The 19,878-nt window shown below is 39.6% G+C and overlaps 1 protein-coding gene across 2 annotated transcripts in view; it reads left to right on the forward strand.

Moving 5' to 3' along the window:
* The window catches only part of Neto1 (neuropilin and tolloid like 1), a 118,743-nt gene that overhangs the window by 58,385 nt on the left and 40,480 nt on the right, over window positions 1-19,878 (forward strand). For both annotated transcript variants that reach the window (XM_055598775.1, XM_055598774.1), the window contains exons 5-6: window positions 17,526-17,567; window positions 17,684-17,811. In XM_055598775.1, coding sequence (XP_055454750.1) covers window positions 17,526-17,567; window positions 17,684-17,811 — 170 coding nt within the window. The remainder of the gene's footprint in view (window positions 1-17,525; window positions 17,568-17,683; window positions 17,812-19,878) is intronic.

The raw sequence follows: 19,878 nt of genomic DNA on the forward strand, positions 1-19,878 counted from the left end.
TTTACCGTGTCTTCCACAGCTCCCTGAGCTCCAAGGAGAGGGACTGGATGGAGAGATCCCTTTGAGGACTGAGTTTTCCACAGTCTCTCACATTCTGCACATTGTCAGTTGTGGGTCTCGGCATTTGTTCCCATTTACCACAGGAAGAAGCTTCTCTGATGATGCCTGTTGAGACAGGTGTAGAGTTTAGCATAAAGTTCTTAGGAGTCATTTTATTATTATATACAGACAAGTCACCATTGTAGACCACAGAGTTTGTAGCTGGGTTGGTGTTTGCATTTCTCCTTACATAGTGTGTGTAGGATAGGGACATGAACACTATTCAGTATGAGGGAAGACTGTAGGGAGGCATAATCTTGACTTTTCCATGTTCACTGAGTTAAATGGATGTTGTCCTCAGCAATATGGCTTTGCCATCAGTTTGTGAAGGGCAACCAATAGCTGTGGCATTAGCCTGGATTGTTTAGAGGTTTCCATGGGGACTCCTTTGCCCAACAACTCAGTTGCAACCAATTACTAATACTGGAGATTTCATTTGGTGGTAAGGGATGTCCTGTTGGGGCTTTCTCTCTCCCCTTATTTGGTGATTCTGCGTAGTTTTATTCCATAAATGAATATATTTTAAGAATCTTCTATTGTAATAGGTTTCCATAAATCCTTCAAATAGGCCTTAGTTTTAGTTGTCCCTTCCCATATTTCCTCCTTCCTTTCTTCTTCCCCCACCTCCCCATTTGATCCTCCTATTCCAGGCTCCAAAGCTCAACTATACATAACTATCTATTATATTTTTCTATAGCAACCACTCATAGCTTCTTACTCTATACCAGACCTCAAACCATATGTAAAGACTTAACAAATTAAGATCTAAGATTCACATATAAGTGAATACAAAACATATTTTCTTTCTGTGTGTGTCTAGATTACCTACTAGCTCCACCCATTTACCTGTAATTTCACTATTTCTAAACAGCTGAGAAATATTCCATTGTGTAAATTACCACACTGTCTTTGTCCATTCATCCATTGATGGGCATCTAGGCCCTCTCTAATTTCTAGCTATTATGAATAGCGTAGGCATGAAAATGTTTAGGATAGTGTCTTCATAGCAGGATGTAAATTTCTTTGTGTAGAAGCTCAGGAGTGGTTCAGCTGGATTTTGTGACAGATCTGTTCCCAGCTTCCTGAGGAACTGCCTCACTGATTGTCACAGTAGCAGTACAAGTTTGAAGTCACACCAGTAATAGATGAGCTCCCCTTACCCAGCATTCTCACCAGCATGAATTGTCACTTGTTTTATCAATCTTGACCATTCTGAATGGTATAAGATAAAATCTCAAAGTAGTTTTGATTAGTGTTTCCCTGGTGACTGTGGATGTTGACGTCAATTAATGTTTTTAAGTCTTTCGGGTTTGATAATTCTTGGAATATTTCTAAGGCTGTATTAAATGTGTAGGCAATTACTTAATAAGTTTGGCTATGTGATTAATAAATAACACATAGTTAATTTGTTTTCAGGATGAACACATTTTCTTGTTTTTGTTTGTTTTTAGTTCATAAATATTGCTCAGTTTTCTTTGTAACATCTCTCCTATAGATATTTATACATTGAATCACCAGCAATACTATGTGAGAAATATATTTGTCAATCATTTTGTAATAAATAGATGGTGCTTCAGTAGGATTAAATAACTCTCTAGGGTCTCAAGGGATTGAACTGGAAAAGGTGAAATAGTATGCTATCCCCCAAAACAGTGTCTTGAGGGTCAATTCTTAACCATGACCTCAGAGGGTTTCCATATAGCAAAAAGAAAGAAATCTCAGATTTCTGTATGTCTATATGATACATGCATAGTGAATAGTCCAAAGTTTGGAGAGATGGAAAAATCTTCTCTATTGTTGTATGTTTCACAATGTCCTGTTACATAGTCTGTTGTGGTGGTTTGAGTGAGAATGGCTTCCGTAGCCTAATAGATTAGAATACATAGTCCCTACTTGGTAGAACTGTTTAGGAAGGATTGGGACATGTGGCCTGCTGAAAAAGGAGTGTCACTGGGGCAGAATTTGGGGTTTCAAAAATCTCATGCCATTCTTAGTGTACCCTCTGCCTCCTGCTATTTCTGCTGCCATCCTCTTCCTCTGCCATCATGGACTCGAACCCTGTAAAACCATAAAATCATTTTAAATGTTTTCTTTTATATGTTGCCTTGGTCACAGTGCTTCATCACAGATAGAAAAGTTATTAATAAACACTGGTAGTAGATGATTTAACTTCTAGGTTTCTTGAAGTTATCTGAGCATATTTACATAGAGGTGCTAGTAAGTGTACAGTGATTCTGTTCACTTTTCCTTGAGATGACTGAACAAGTGAGAAACTCACTTAAGGAAAGGAGGGATTATTATATATATATATATATATATATATATATATATATATATATATATATATATATATATATATATATAATAGGTCACCTGAGTCCACCTCTCCTGAAAAGAAAACTTTGTGATTGTAACACACCTGCCAAAGTTTGAGATTACACATGCACTCAAGTTTGAGAATTCTGAGAAAATAATAGATTTAAATTTTTTTTATTTTGATTTTTGTTTTTCAAGACAGGGTTTCTTTGTGTAACAGAGCCCTGGATGTCCTGGATTCACTTTGCAGACCAGGCTGGCCTCAAACTCACAGATATCTACCTGCATCTAATTCTGAGGTGCTTGGATCAAAGGCATGTGCCTCCTTGCCCAGCATTTTATTTCATTTCATTTTATTTCATTTTATTTTATTTTATTTTATTTTATTTTATGTTCCTAATTCTTAATATCTTTCTTATGAGTTAGTTTACAATGCTAGAATAGCCACCATTTTATACATCATATTTTGCTTCTTTGAATAATCTTTATTAATTTTTCCGAGATGGGCTTTATCTGTAAATTCCAGGCTCCCTTAGTCTCATAATCATTCTGAGTGGAGTGCTTTCACACTTGTCTGCATATCTGATGAAGTATTAGATGAGGTGGTTGGGCTGACTGTAAGGTTCGCACCCATGCTGGACAGGCTGACATGCGGATTGGGTCACACATGACTGAGAACAGCTGTGCAGCAAAGCAAATGGAGTGGTAGGCTCCAATTCTGGGTCGTCTTGCAGACTTTCTGGGCTTCATATACAGTTGTCATTTTTTATACACAATCTTGTATTCATTAAGAATAATTGTGTGTATATCATATAGTAAACTCACTACTTAAAGAGCAAACTAATCATTTGGTCATGTTCTACTCACTATAGTTCCTGGACAACAGTGTTAAAGTGACATCTGTGATTGCTACTGTAAGGATATAGTCACCTTTGGAGGCTGCAATTATATCAATAATAACTTTAAGTGGGTGTCACCAAATTTTTACAAAAGTGTGGGAGTCAATAAAGCATCCAAACAAAATGTCATCCATAATCAAAAAGAAATTCACAGGACTCAGATTTATGGGTTTATTAATAATATGCTTTAAATGCATGTTGCTTTTTCCTTTTGTATTTATTTATTTTTTATTTATTACAGTTTATTCACTTTGTATCCCAGCTGTGGCCCTACCCTCATCCCCTCCAATGTCATGCTCCCTCCCTCTTGCACCTCCAATGTTGCTTTACTTTTTAACTCTATTTTCCACTGCTTTTACTTAAAGAGATAATCAAAGGTAGTTTGAAATACAAAATTTAAGGAAGAAAGAGACTGGCATTGAAAAATGAAAAGTAATGCTATTCCAGAAGGTGTCATGGCTAAGGAATTTCCTTCAGTATGTGGGAACAAAAGCATTTCTAACTTTGGGAATATGGTTCGTGGAAAACATACCACACTCTAGAGAAAAGGAAGAGTGAATGACTGTTTCAGAGACTATTGATGGGACTATTGATCATTGGAGCAAATGAAGCCAAGTTGATTTGTTGTTGAAGTTTCCAACTCAGTTACTCAGGAGAAGTTAGTGACTGATTTAAATAATAATAATAAACTTCTAATGGTCTAAAGTAGAAGGCACTCTATCACTCTTCCTAACAGAAGAGCAGAACCTAAAACTGAAATATTGTTTGACTTTGCTTTAGACCACAGCTCTGCACAGTCCTTTACTGTTTTATTCTTCTTTTTCAGATTGTCTTTGGTCTTTTGTGTGCTGCTTTGAAAACAAAATCCCAATTCATTTTTACAATAGAGATGCAGGAGCCAGATGCGGGGGTGAAAACCTGCTAGCTCAGAGAGGCAGAGAAAGCACCAGCTGACCTTCCCTCTCAGCTGATGTCCTGGAAGGAAAAAGCTTTCTGCTCTGCCCTTCAATCCAGTGACCCTCCTTCTGTTTAATCTGGTCAACTGGTTATTTGGTCCACCTCTTGAACTAGGATTAGCTTTATCTAAAGCTATTTACAGAAATCTCTTGGATTAAAGGTGTGTGCAAGGGCTGAGCCACACCACAAGTACTTGTTTATAGTAAACAGAAAGCTGTAGGATCAAAGATTGAGCCATGCCACAATTAGAAACAGAGTTTTGCAGTTCACAAACTCAGGGTTTACTTGGTTGGGATCAAATGTCTTGTAACATTTGTGTTAGATCACAGACACATATAGGACCACAGTTTTGGCAAACATCTGCATAAGTGGTTGAGTCTTAAGCTTCAGTCTGGGGTTTAATAAGCCATTCAAAGCCCTTTCAGAAGGCACCCAACACCAAGCCTCGTTACCAAAGTTCATCCCCTAGATCTACATGCAGGAAGGAGGGAACCACTGCTTGCAAGTTGTACTGTGAGACCCACACTGCAGCATGGTACAGGAATGTACACACACACACACACACACACACACACAAATACACAAACACACACACTCACATACACACACACTCAAATACACATTAAATAAATAAATAAGATTAGTTCAAGTTATTGTTTTCCCTTTATGATTATGACACCTTCCACTACAAAAATAAGTCAAAGTGACTACAATAAAACACATTTGAGAAACAAAATTCCTGCATATTTTACATGCCAACACAGTGGAGCTGTAACAAAATTCTAAATACCTAAAAATCGTAAGACTTCGGTTTCAGCGCCTGTTGACAGCTGTGTTGGGAAATAGTTGGGAAATATCCTTGTTCTTTTCAGTATTTGAGAGATGACAGAATGGAGAGGAAACTGACGACCCTGGCAATGCAGCTCCGGGTTGGAACTTCCCAGTCTCCCAGATGGAATCTACAATTCCTAGACCTGAAACTTTACCGACAGAAGGTCCTTTGCTAACATAAGCCGCGTCACGTCTGTTCTGCAGTGGTCCACCCATGAAAGTGCCAGCTTCCTACACCCACTCACACCTTCTGCAGCCATGTAGTAAGTAACCAGAATGTGTCCAGGAAAATGCAAACACATAGGACAAGTGAAAAGAGCAGGACTCTAAAGTTTTTCTCTTTGCTGTGACAGAAGCGGCTTAATAAAGACTTTGTCTGTGACGTGATTTGAGGGTTACAGTCCATCAAGGTGGGGAAGGTCTGGCAGATAGAATAGAAACATGCAGCTGTGACTCCTCACATCCCTGTACACCAGAAAGCAGAGACCAGGGTAACGGAAGTCGTCTGCCATCCCCTATTTTCCCTTTTGTTTATCCCAGGGCATGAGATGGAGTGAATACCTATGGTGGACATTCCCCTCCCCTTACACATCTCATGAAACATCCTCACAGATAGGCCCAGGGCTGTTCCTTCTAGATGACTCTAACACCCAGGAGCTGACAGCAAGGATGAACATCACAGTGCTTAGAACACTATTAATGTTTGAACACAAACAAGTAAGTTCCCCATGATTCTATAAACCTAGGAAAATTCACCTAAATTTGAAATGTCACATCACACACACACTGTTACAACTGCTTTACAACTGTCTTGATTAGCTTAGTGTTGGCATTATTTACAATGTGGTCACAAAGTTTGGACCAAATGGTCCTAAGAGGGCTTTTATGCAGAGTATGTGATGCCATATGTTAAAGAAGAGGTTAACACTTGTATATTTAGCAAGGATCTATCCTCATTTATATACTGAACAGGTAATGCACGCTTAATAACACATCAGGTAGATTTTTATTATAATCTTCTCAAAGAGAAGCAATTTGTACTTTAGAAGGTGGAATTACAGACATCTTGCTCAGTGAAAGCACATGTGCTGTGCAGGCAAAAGGCCCCATGTGTAGTCTCCAACCTCAAAGGCTAAAAAGCCAGAATACAGTGGGTTAAAGACCAAATGTGATTACTTCAGCCTCTCGTTCAGATGGGCAGAAACAGGTGCTCTTCAAAGCATTCCTTGAGCTGCTTCAGGGTTTTATCAAGTGGTGCCTCCTGCAAACTCCCATGCCAGCCTGTTGGCAGTGCAGCTTCTGGCATTCTCCACTGGCTCTTCTCCTCCAGATCCATGATGGCTCCACCTGCCCCTGCGCACCTGTGGTGCCTGGCATAGCCACCCTGGAGTCTTTGCCAAGAGAACTGACAGAGGACTCTCCCAATGTTTCCAACAAGAAGAGGTTCCAACTCTATTTAGAAGAGACTGAAGTGCATCAAATTTCTTGGAAGCAGAATAGATCTTATCTTCAAGCTCTGTTTCCATAATGTATAGAGCTTTTTTCCCCTCTCTCTCAGTATATTTATTGAGCTCTAACATGGAAGGCACCTTCATGGTTGTATTTATGCTTATAATATTGGGAAAACAGGCCATGATGTTAACGTTATTTAGTTAATACTGATACAGGTAGGATGCAGCGTGAGAGCAATGCTATTTCACCACCTACACACTGATCTGCAGTGTGTGACCACGCACAGCCTCCTGGGCCTGGATGTGGGGAGCAGGGAGTCCTCCCCCTTCACGGCTTGTGATACACACTTATGAGCCCAGCTCCCAAAGCACAGTGTGTGTCTTCTAAACTCAGAGTCACTGTGGAAGGCTGTGGACCACCTTTTACTGTAAGAGCACAGGACTCAGCCCATTTCACACTGTCACCACACCAGCTCTCACTCCCTCGTACTCGTCAATGACTGTTCCCAAAAGCCATGGAAGACTTTTTATTGATGTCAATAAAAGTGCAAGGATGAGGGATGAATACCAAAAAATAGACCAAGATTGGTGTAGGTGCTTTACTTGCTAACCACAGTGCCAGCAAGATATGCTCCACTGAACTAGCTCTGTACAATGGACTCACTGATTGCAAGGTCCAAGAGACCTATGTCCTGTTTACCTCAGGCAACGCATGAGAATGCTGTGACAGGACCAGTGGGGAGGGAGGCATTGTCATCAAGCCTGAACTCCAGGGATGCCCTTGAAGGAGGCAGGGAAGGGAGGCAGGGAGCTAGGGACAGAGAAAAACAAATGGGAAGGGAAGCAAAGAGTGAGAGAGGAGGAATTGCAGGGAAGAAAGGAGAGAGAGAGAGATGTTCTACCGCAAATAAACAGGTGTCAGCATCTCTCTTTTTGTCTTTATCCTTCTGTTTCTTTCCTTCTGCTTATTTTTCTTCTCTCTCCCAAGTTTTACTTACCATTTTCCTACATGACAGGTGAATAACGATTTATATCTAAAATAATTTTAAAAAATCCAAAATAATTATCCTTATAAATCTGACTAAAAATATTATGTAATTGTGAAGCTAGATACTTAATTCTGATCCCAAGCCTTAGTATTTTAAAACAGTGTGTTGTTAGGAAAGTTGTTTGATTTCTTTGGGTCTGCTTCTACAGGCTAACATTGGGATAATATTATTAAGAATCTCAGATTACATCATTGGAGTGAAAAGGACTGATTACCTTATCTATAGTCAGTAACATAATGTCTGGTAGATATTATTATTTCTGTATTGCGGGATGTTTAACAATATAACTAAATTAAAATAATAGGATTTTGATAAGTTAAAATACTCACTTTGAGTATTCCATATATATTTGCTATGTTTTGATCATATCTATTCTTTACATTTTTTCTCCTCTCAGACTCTCCCTCTGGTTTTGTGTCATCTCCTTTATTATTTTTTTAAATCATCTACAGAGTCTAATTAGTGTTGCCCATATGGCTGTGGCATCAGCCATCTACAGCATAGGCAAGCCAACATGGGTCACACACACACACACACACACACACACACACACACACACACACACGGAGAGAACTGTCTGTCCTCTCTCAGCCTCCAGCAGCCACCAGCAGCAAAGAGCTCTCAGCTAGGAGTGCTTAACTGATAAAACAATCTCTGTTTCAGGTAGGTACATAAATTTAAAAAAATTAAAGCTTCATCATATAAACGTTCATAAAGCTCTTATGATGCTCGAAATCTGCAATGATATTTCTCCTTTATTAAAGATTCAGAAATGTGTAGATCTAGAAATTGTGAAATGCTTTAAAACATAAATTAATTCTAGATCCTACATGTTCCTTTGCATTATAAGCAAAAATTTTTCCCAAAGTATTTTGTTTGTGTGTTTATGGCCAATATGTTTCACAACTAAATATCTATGCTATATTAATAATTCTTAATATTTTAGAGAAAATTACAAATAACACTGTCATATTTTATTGTTCTCATATTTGATTTCCCATCTATTTGAGAAAGAAGTAACATGTTGAAGGCCTTTAAAAAATCTATTTATTACAGTTTATTCACTGTGTGGCTCAGTGGTTTGGAGCACTTGCTGCTTATGCAGAGGACCCAGGTTCAAATGCCAGCAACCACACTGGGTAGCTTATGGCCACCTAGAACTCCAGTTCTAGAGGATCTGATGTCTTCCTCTAGCCTCGGAGGATTCCTCATTTAAGTCCTTTTAAAAGCCCTGTTTCCCCAAAGCCAATGGAAACAACAGACTTTGTTGCTTAACTCTGGAAATAGTAACGGTTCAGTCTAATGCTGTGTTCACTGGTTTTCAGTGAGAAGAGAACAATGATGATGGAGGATGCTATTAATAATGTCAGCAATTATTAAAATGGAGGCGGTGTTTTCTAACTTCTGTAAGACTGTCCTGTGACTTCCCACCCAGCCATGGGCTTTTGGCCAGGACATGGCATCTGGCATGAAATGACTCCTGTGAGGTAGGCCTCGGATGCAATCAGAAAGCAGACGCCTATAGCCATCATGAAACCAGTGCACCAGCGGGCATAGGTCTTTCCTGACTGGTTGGTATTGGAGTATGCTAGCATGCAGGTTCCACTACTGTCTTTTTTTTTTTTTTCATGGCAGCCTGCACAGCCCCTTGCAGCACTCTAAAAGCTGGCCAACAGGAAGGTTCCTCGTCAGGTTTAGGCTGACTTACCTCCTGCAGCCATGGCCTGAAGTATATTGAGGAAAGGGGTCTTGACCCTGCAGTTATGGTGGGCATCAGGTGGTGGCAATGGGCTGTGCTGCTTTAGAGACCTGGGGCCTCCCCACTATAGCTTAGGGAGTGGATCATGCCATACACTGCAGTTTTCATTCAACACCCCAGGACTTCTGAGGGTGACGCTGTCCACCCTTCCAAGGCATTTCAGTTTAAAATCTCAAAGCTTTATTTTGAAATTAGCCTGCTAACTAGTGGGATTCCACAAGGTTGGTTCTTTTCAGCACCTTACCTTCGGTTAACCAACCCACTATTAGCCTCTTAACTAGTGGGATTCCGAAGGTTGGTTCTTCATAGAGAGCCTTACCTTCGGTTAACTAAACCACTATTAGCCTCCTAACTGGTGAGATTCCACAGGTTGGTTCTTCATAGCACCTTACCTTCGGTTAACTCCTACCTTCCGTTAACCGACCAACCGGGGACAGAAGATGCCTTACTCCCTGGTCCATTCCTGCTCTACCATTAAAAAAACATATATTTATTATTTATTACAATTTATTTACTTTGCATCCCAGCTGTGGCCCCCTCCCTCATCATCTCCTCCCAATTCCTCCCTTCCTCCCTTTTCTCCTCCTGTGTCCCTCCCTAAATCCTTTTGTCACCAGCTGCCTCCCGTCTTCACTTATCTCTCATGTGGCCACAGCTCTCCGATTGCTGAAAGCTGTGACAAAGTAGGCTTTCATATGGTGTCCCATGCCTGCTTCCTTCTGATTTATCTTGCGCTCTGTGCCCTGGTTAACCCTTTCCATCCCAGGTATTCCACCTTGCTGCTGTCATTTTAACTGTGATCTACTGTCCAACCCCTTCACACCTGAGCCACTTCCTGTTTTCTCATAGATCCCACTTGTGCTGCATGTTAATCTGACAAAGCAAGAGTTGAAGCTGGGATACTCGTGTGAGATATTCATGTGGGTGTTTGTCTTTCTGGAACTGAGTTAGCATGGCCAGCACAATATTTTCAGACTCTATCTATTTACCTGCAAATTTCATAACTCATTTTTTGTTACAGCTGAAGTTCTAGGGTAGAATTTGTTACTTCGTTCAATATTCATGATGTCAAGTTGCCTCCTAAATATTTATGTTTATTCTATGACACCTATGCTGTTTTCAACCATACTCAGAGTAGTGTCTTTCTGTAATAGCTTGTGGTAAATGCGGAAATCCTAACTGGTCAATGGTAAAGGAAATAAGAGACTAAGTATTCAGCCCAAAACGGGCCAACTATATCAATTCTCCTTCCCTGATTAGGGCACATCAAGGAAGAGAAGTTTGAAAGAATATAAAAGATGAGAAAGATGGGAAGGACTGCCGTGAACTACTGCCTGTTGGTCATGACACGGCAGTCCCACTCATGAGTGTATAAGAGCTGTGCTGCCGGCATAAGATCAAACAAACCAAAATCCAGGCATGAGGGGCAGACTCCAGAGCCCACCCTTATGGAGGTACTCTTAGGACAGGAGAATCCATGTCTTTGAAGGATAACCACTGACCGGAACCCCATGCTCTTGCAGATGGCCCCACTCCATGCTCATGAGTAACGCCTTCTGGGCTTACCAGGTTGTCATCATAAAAATGACATGAAGTGGGGACAGAACATCTTTGTGAGGAATACTGGGAAAGACTGAGACATAAGCGTCCATATGATCATCATATTTCATTGCATTCCTGTAGTATAGTCTCAACAATAAAGAAAATGTTTTAAAAATTGCCAAGGATATGTATGCATACTCACACAGACACACACACACAGAGTTATCTGGTATTTGAACTTAATTATAAATATAAGCATATATCAACCTTCATTCCTTTGGTTCTTACATTAAAAAGCTTTGAATATGTTACACAGCCTGGCCAGGTAGCCGCGTTTTCTCTTGAATTGCTGCCTTTTGGAAGCAGCACTGAGTTCTGTGGTAGATCAGCTTATGTGAGTTGTGCAAGCCTAACCAACAAGACCCTCCTGATAACATAGTAAAGGAAATAACTCCTAGAAAGTCTCAGGATTTCTTTAAGATTCATGTTTTTTGTGAAGTTGTCAGACACCACTTTGAACAAAAGTATGTGACCTGCCTGTTCATAGTCAGTCATTTAAACATAAATTTCCAGTAATTTGCTCAGATGGGTGAATTGTGTTGAGATAGCAATAGGAATGTTTCTCTGGCTCTCCTGTATTCAGTCACAATCTTGGATTTTTTGGAAAGAGATGCCCATGAGACAGTGAATGATTTGGCCAGGGCAGTTCTAGACTGTTGACCCTTCCTTTCTGATAAATTATCAAAACGTCAAAGTTCATGCGGTGGTTGTGTCATTCAACATTAGGCAAATCAACCAATTAAATTGATAATATTTTAAAAGCCTACTTATAGATCATGAAAATATTACTTCAGCAAGCCAACTATAAATATAAAAGGCAAAACATACATTAAGACACCATTGACATATTAGTGAAAGAAAGACACAGTTTTTACATTTTTACAAATGTAATGCCCTGATCCTCAGATGATTAGACTTTTACAGCTGCTTAATGGCATACTTTGTTCAGAGTAGTCACAGAGAAAATCCAACTCCACAGAGATGATTAGTGGATAAATAATAAAGGGAAATATTTTAATATTCTTTTCAAATAATAGTTGTTATTGTTTTGAGCTACATAAAGCCTCATCTAGTGATAGTTTTAAAATGGTTAATTATGACAAGAATGATAAGGCTACATCAATCACTATTCTGTGTTCTAAAACACATCAGTGTATTTCCCTCTTGAAGCAGGCCATACACCCGTGCATGTGCTTGTGGGAGCATTAAAGACTGTCCAGTGTCTTACGGGCAGTCTGCAGACTGCTACTGTGCAGAGCTAAAAAATGCAAGACACAATTTCTTATCACAAGTCATATTTCCTCATGTCAATAATCACCTCACTCTAACAGTCTCCAAATATTGGGAATCTGTCAGGCACACAATGACAAATGCATTTTCCACTCTGGAAGCTTGGATTTTATCATTGGCAACAGTATCAGTTGTTTTTCTTTGAGTCAACAGATTCATTTTCTCCATTTTCAAGAAAAAGTCTGGCAAGTATCTAAATCTGAATAATTACAATTTGTCTTTCAAGCAAAAGTGATGCTCCATCAGTAAAACACACACGTCAGCTCACAGCATAAGCAACTGTGAAAGTGATTTTGTAAAGAAAACCCCCAGACCAGATAGTTTGAAGCAAAAATACCTTATTGATAGTTTGCATTTCATACTACAGAATATTAAGACATTTCTTCTAGGCTGCACATATTCAATGCAGACATTTTCTTGTGGTTTATCAAGAAGGTTAAGTAAACTTTTGCCTCTGAGAGGTTTGTACCATGAAGGCTAGCTACTTCGGTTTGTGTTGTAGTTTTGGTTCCTTTTTAAGCTCCAATGGTTTGAAACACCATTGCTTTTGCACAGTCCATATAAAAACCTTTATTGCAAGCTATATAGGATATAAGCTTTAAAATTAAACGAAAAATTTAGTGTTGTAATGTAACTTGTAGTTATTACAGAACATTCAAATAAAAGATCATTTTCTGCTGATTCATCCATATTTAACACGGGTTGAATTTTGGTAAAATTGATGATGACCAACCATATCTGACCAACTCTGGAACAGGCGAGAGTGATGCCCTACAAGAATGTGAACTCTGCCGTCTTGTCTGAACTAAATCATTTGGTCAGAGATTGCTGTAACTGGAGAAGTGTGGAAGTGGCGGAGTCCCGTTCTCCCCAAGTGATTGCCAGCCAGCATGCATTCAAGGGCACCACCAGGCTCTGAGCCTTTCGTGTGTCCCTCTGTGGGTTTCTCCAGGAGGATAATTGCTTGCCCCGTGTGATGCTCCAGTGACTTCCTCGTTTGCAAACACTCAGTGATATTTGGCTTTTGAGGAATATTTGAGGATATTTTGAGGATATTTGAGGAATTCCAGAATTCTCAAATATCTGACTCAGACAAGTACTGTTATCAGCCTGTACAATAAAATTATCATACAGTGTTTATCTAAATCCTTGTAAAATCCATTTGTAACATTTATACATATAAAGCTGACATAAATTTTGGTAAATCTTCATTTTTTAAAGTAGTTTCCATCTCTCTTATAAGTAAGAAACCCGTTCAAAATGCTATTTCTTCATCATGGCTTTGAGAAGACTGTATACAAAGGAGGAAGTGAGTGTTTTATTTTCATTTTTATAAGAACTATATCTGTTTTCACTAGAGGTGAGATGTAACAGAAACACATTTTCTTCTGCTTTAAGGCAAATAATACAATTACATTTTCTAACAATGGGACTTTAAAAATGTGAGCATCTAATAAAATATTTTAATCTATATAGATAGGTGAACAAGTAGATGGAAAGACAGAGTTAAAACACAGGCTGAAGTCTCAAGACTTGCTGCTCTCATGTAAATGAGAGAATAAATTTTACAGGCCCGCACAGCACAGCAGTGCCTAGATGATTGTGATACTACAGTTGGGACAATGAAGAAAACTGAAAACAGCGTCTTCTAGCACCACTGAGCAAAGTGAGAGAGTTTCTAAAGACACACATATTTGTAACCAAAAGTGCATCTTAGTGTATCCTTGAAAACATCAGCAAACGGTTTGTTTTCTTCTAATCACCGTTACAGCATCATATGGAGTTTGATGTTCAGAACATGGCAGCATCCTTTTGTTGCACTCATTGATCCTGTATGTTTGTGTATGTATATGTGCACTGAACAAACTCACTTTGGAAAGGAAGCTGATAGAGTTAAAATGTTCAATAGACATTGCCTCAGGACTGACCGTGGTAGGAAAAGAGCCTTGGGAATTTCTTAGAAAGATTTTATAACCCCACCTCACAAAGTTAAAAGTTCCTTCTCAAGTTTTGTGCCGGAACTGTTACCGTCACAAAATGCTATTTCTTCATCATGTCCTTGAACTGTGTGCTGGCACCTGCACTGTGAAAGGCTGAGTGAACAAGGCGTGGTCGCATGCCTGACAAGCAGAGGTCAGCATGACGGGATCTCCGAATAGACACCACACTGGGGAGTTCACAGGGCCAGCCTGTCTACGAGCCTGAGCCTATATGTGGATAGAAAAAGTGAAGGTATAAAAACATGCACACATATGTATATATACATATATGTACATACAGAACATTGAATTAGGAATAAAGTGCTGCATTTTCCATGTAGAACTATGTTTAATTCATTAACATTATTGACCATATGCAACGTTATGGGTCTTTTTTTTTGTTGTTGTTATGGGTCTTAAATAAACATGTTATGTCACAGAGTCTATTTTTTTTTTTTTGTGGGCTTGTGGAAGGGAAGTAGATTGTAAGCAAAAATGTAAGCAGAGAGATTAATGACTGTAAATTTAATGAGAACAACAATAGAGAAAACAAAATGAAAGACATGGCTCCTTTAGACTGTGATATCTGGGAAGTTTCCTGTAATGATACTGTCAGAGAAAGCCAGAGTGTGAGGGAGAGAACAGCCAGCCATGGGCCCTGAGGCAAGATGAAGAACCTTGAGCAGACCCAAAGGACAGTGGGAAGATAAGTAAGTCATGAATTCTTTCTTGTTTAAAATTGATTCAGGTTGTTCAGTGGAGAACACATTTTGAGAGGCATTTGGGAAAACGAAAACTCATTGTTATTTTCAACTTTACTGTGCACATACATAATAATTTGTGTCATTGCCCCAAATAGCCTTGAACAATCAATTAAACTTTATGCACTTAAATCCAACTTAGGCCATTTCAAATGTGTTTTTGATTGTTTGGCTGCAGATGATATGAGGAATTTATAATTATAGTATTCCAAATGGACTGCAGAAACTTTTTTTCCAAAATATTTAAGCCATGATTACTATCATTATTAATACAAAGACAAATATAAGGTTTCATTTCCCAGTACTGGCATTTGTAGCTACCTAATGTGGTATGAATTATGAAAATGGCTGTTTCCCTTCAAACAGGAAGATAGAGCATTATCTCATTTCCCCCAAAATTATAGTAATGTGCAGCTGAAACTTTCTAACCATGAAGATAGTTGTGTGTATTGATAAGAGATGCTTTTAAGAAGAGACTAGATAGTAAAAAGAGCAAATTGAGTAGGAAAAATCTATATTAGTGAGGTGGAAATCTTTGTTTTAGATGTAAATAATTTTTGATGGTGTTGCTGAGAATTAAACTCATGGCTTTATGCCCTCCAAACAAATGAGCTTCAATTGAGATGCTGCAATAAACATAATGATTTTATTTTAGTTATTAACTTTTTGAGGCAAGGCCTCACTGTATAGACCAAAACTTGTACACATAATGGTGTCCTTGAACTTGGACACCAGTTCATTCTCCAGCCTCTGTGTGTACAACCTCAGCCTACTCAAATCTTGCTTTTTCCAGAAAAATGTGATTGAATCCTCTCTACGCCTTTGGACTGCTTAATGGCAAAAACATGAATAAATTTACATAAAATGTAGTTCTTTATTACATACAGCAAGCATTTAAAATATATTTATTGGAAAAATAGTGAGGTGTTCTTTGATGTTGAAGAAAGAAAACAAGTCTGCACTGGTAAATAGTTTAATGTAAATGATGTGTATGCACTGTGTTTTTCAAGAAAACTATATACGTGCCTTTCTTTGTCACGTAAAATTAAAAGAACAACAGTCAATTGGTTAAAAAATTTTTTGTTTTGTTTTTTGGGCTGTGATTCACTGAGTATACATCAATTCCGGTAGTATTTATAGTAAACGGAGTGAAAATAGTTGACGCTTTTGGGAAATGTGTGGTTAACACTGCGTCTCACATGGCCAACAGACAAGTTCACATAAATATTTAACGGAAAGACGACAAACAATGAGATCCACTGACACAGGCCTGCACACGCAAGAGTAGCTCACTTACAAGGGCACAGGATGAAGTGCAGCTACACACAGAAGCCAGAAAAGCTCACGTGGTCTTAGCATATGCACCTAAGTCTTGCCACAATGAACAATGACATTTTGTACTGTAATTCAAGGTCACTGTTGAGCAACATTTACAAAAATATTTCAGACTCTGTAAGATTTTTACCCAGCACAAGTTTTATTATAGAAAAAATATTCCAAATTCCACCCTCATTCTTAAATTACCTCCCACAATATCTCGAACCATCTATCATTGCCACTGGCGACCTCACAGTGGGTAAGAGGAAATTCGTTTCAAGCAGGCCAGGCTCTGTGGACATACACTGTTTCTAATCATAGAAATAGTCCTCATTGGCTTGCGTTTCACTCAGTTGTCACAGAGTGGGCATGTTATGATCCAGGGCCTCTCAACAGTGAAGGGTCCGCTGCATGTGATTTCAGAAGATCTCCAAGGTAACAAGAAAACTACAAATGCCTTGTGTCTTCATGGGGGCGATATTCTCAGATGCCCTCTTCAGGCTCACAGCATGGACTGTGTTCCTACTTTACAATCAAACCCAGGAAATCGGAATGAGGCATCATTTTTGCCTTTTAGCAAGGATACTTCCAAAATTTACGACCAGTCAAATTTCCCAGGAAGCATGCAAACAAGCAAAAATGGAGCAGCTCATGAGACTATGCTCACAGAGAACAAGATAGGTAGAAAAAAGGGGTTGTTAAGTTTACAAAGTAAAGAATCGAGGAATACTACAAATGTCTGCATGGTATGGACCGGAGATGACAGGGAAACAGGACAACTTTTTCAACCAGGATTGGTTTTACTTTGATACATGAACTCCACGCTGCTGAAAGCTCAGGCAGGACTATGTTTCAACAATGTGCAGAAACCTTTGAACTAGAACATAGACTATATCTGTACTATGTGGGAGTGACACTATGTCTCACCTGCGGATCTACTGTGGGGAAACATATCATGAGTTTGAGTATAAGATACAGCGATGCTGATGGTGTCAAACAGCTCCCTTTGTAATGAGAATAAGCCAGTAGCCATATATGGTTATAGTGACATATCAATTTCTGACTTAATGTTATCATGTACTTTTAATTTCATCACTTAAATTCTCCCGATGCATATGCAGGCTACTCCCTGGATAATATGATGGACTATTACTCAATGTAATTGTAAGGAATATATGTGGACTAGAACTAACTGTCTTTTTCTCAATTTTTAAGATCCCGACTTTAAGGACCTTGGAGTTTTGAAACCATTGCCAGGTTGGTAACACAGAAATTTAGCACTATGCAGAGATCTTTGTTTTCTGCGATGAAGTACACTCTGGGTGTGTTACTCAAGGTCCATCTTTGTGTGTGTTTGGCATCTTATTATTTAGCGTGTGAGTTTGAGATGGGCGGCCCTGAAGGAATTGTGGAGTCCGTTCAGATTCTGAAGGAGGGCAAAGCTTCTGCCAGTGAAGCCGTGGATTGCAAGTGGTACATCCGGGCCCCGCCACGATCCAAGGTCAGTCCCCGAGCTGGAACCCCCTCCCAACAGCGGGCTTGAGAAGTACCTAGTTTTCACATTACCTGGTGGCACTGGGGCATGGGCCACATAAGCCGTAGCTAGAAGTCCCTTTGTTTGGAGATGAGGCTTGTGTACACCTCTCTAACCTGACTTTCCAGCATGAACTGCAGTGTGGGAACCGGTCAGCAGGTTGTACCGAGAAGAACAAGAGACCCTGAAGCAAGTCCGCCTCTCTGGGACTTAGACCCCAGTGCCAGGCAGAGTCTAGTCGGAGCAATTTTACACAAGTACCCTCCGTGAAAGTGCATGCAATTTCTAATCAGAGTTACCTCTGAGGAAGATATGCATAGGGTCTATGAAATCTTATCTCTAGTATGTAAAATACCAGCGTGCAAGGATAGACGTTGAGAGGAATCAGGAAAAATTTGCGCAACTCTGAAGAGGACAGTTCTGTATCTACCTACTAATATTCTTGTGATTGTTATGGGAAGTGTGGGGTGATATTACCTACTCTTTAATGTTTTTCAAGGCACAAGCATTCAAGACTTAATGTTGGACACCGTGATTTTAAGTGCTAGAAACACAATCTGATGTTTTAACTGCTGTATCCATCAAGTGAAATTAAAGACACATAGATAGACATAAACACAAAGGGAGAGAAAGGAGAAGAAAAGAAAAGAAAAAAGAAACTATCCAAGCTGATCCCTCTTGATAAGGAAAGAATGAAGGAAAAGACCACATAAAGAGAAAGCACAGGAGCAGCCAGGGCCTGGTTAGAGTGCCATGAGGAAAAGAACTGTGGCAGCCACACAGGTGGAGGGTGCTCACGACAACAGAGTGCTTCAGAGACCATGTGTGCAGAGGAGACAGCAAACCTGTCAGGAGTTAAAGCAGTAACATGTGATCAATGAGCCAATGGGTGTGCAGGGAGGCGTGTGTGTTAGCCTGGGGCTCTGTGGGTCTTTCCAGAAAATGGAAACTTTACCCAGGTGCTTAGGGGTATCAAGACCGAAGAGCAGAAAGGGAATGTAACTGTGTTTGCGTTTTAGAGCATTATATAGAAAGATAAAAGGTGGGGTAACATGACCAGAAGCCTAAGCAGGGAGAAGACAGTGAGTCCATGACTGAACTTACTCTTTTCTGGCCACCAATGAAGAAAATATTAGAAAAGAAGCCACAGAACTAGGTGGTGGGATACTCAGGCTGAGGGAAAAGTAAGGCAAGTTTTAGAACATGAAGGGAGCCAGCCATTCAAGAAGAACTTCGGTCTTTCCACACCAGATATACATACATATATATTTATATATGTGTGTGTACCTGATATAAATATATATGTGTTTGTGGTGTATGTGTATGTATATATAATATTAATATATTATATATTAACATATCATGTTGTATTAATATAGTATATATATAGTGAGTTTTCACAGCTAGACTGGACAAGTAAGTGAGACACTATCTCACCATGAAAAGGAGAAGAGGCTGTGAGTGCCTCCTGGCAGTACAGCACTTGCCTAGCCTGTGGGAGGCCCTGGGTTCCAACCTATATACGGAAAGGAGTTTTTAAGAAACAACTGGCATTTGTAATATAAAGTCATAAACACTCGCCTGGATGATGAGAGAGCTGAGCTTATCTCATACCCAATTTGTGGATTCTCAGAAAGTGCCTGTTTTTCCTTACCTTTATGAATGAGACTGTTCTCACAGGCAGCTTTATGAACAGAACTGTGGGCAGAGCACCTTGCTCTCTTTAACAGCACCTCCCCTCTTCAGCTTTACAGTGGCGTGTCAGCACACGCCTCCTCCCTACAGCTGCCAAGTGTGCTGCCTTTTGTAGAGTTCCAGAACAACAATGCCTAGTGCACCTGCCTGTCACAGAATCTGGCAGTCTGCGACCTAAAGGGGATGCTCCTGCAGAGCTGAACCAAGATGGTTCTTTTGTGACAGCCCTTTTCTGTTCAATTAAAGGTTGAGAAGACAGGAAATGGAACTGAATGCTGTGGAGAAAATCAAGAAACAAGCCCATGTGGGCTCCCTATTTTTGTAGATATCCTAGTGATT

The sequence above is a fragment of the Psammomys obesus genome, unplaced genomic scaffold (assembly GCF_907164565.1).
Source record: "Psammomys obesus unplaced genomic scaffold, mPsaObe1.curated_primary_1811, whole genome shotgun sequence".
Classification (NCBI taxonomy): Eukaryota; Metazoa; Chordata; class Mammalia; order Rodentia; family Muridae; genus Psammomys; species Psammomys obesus.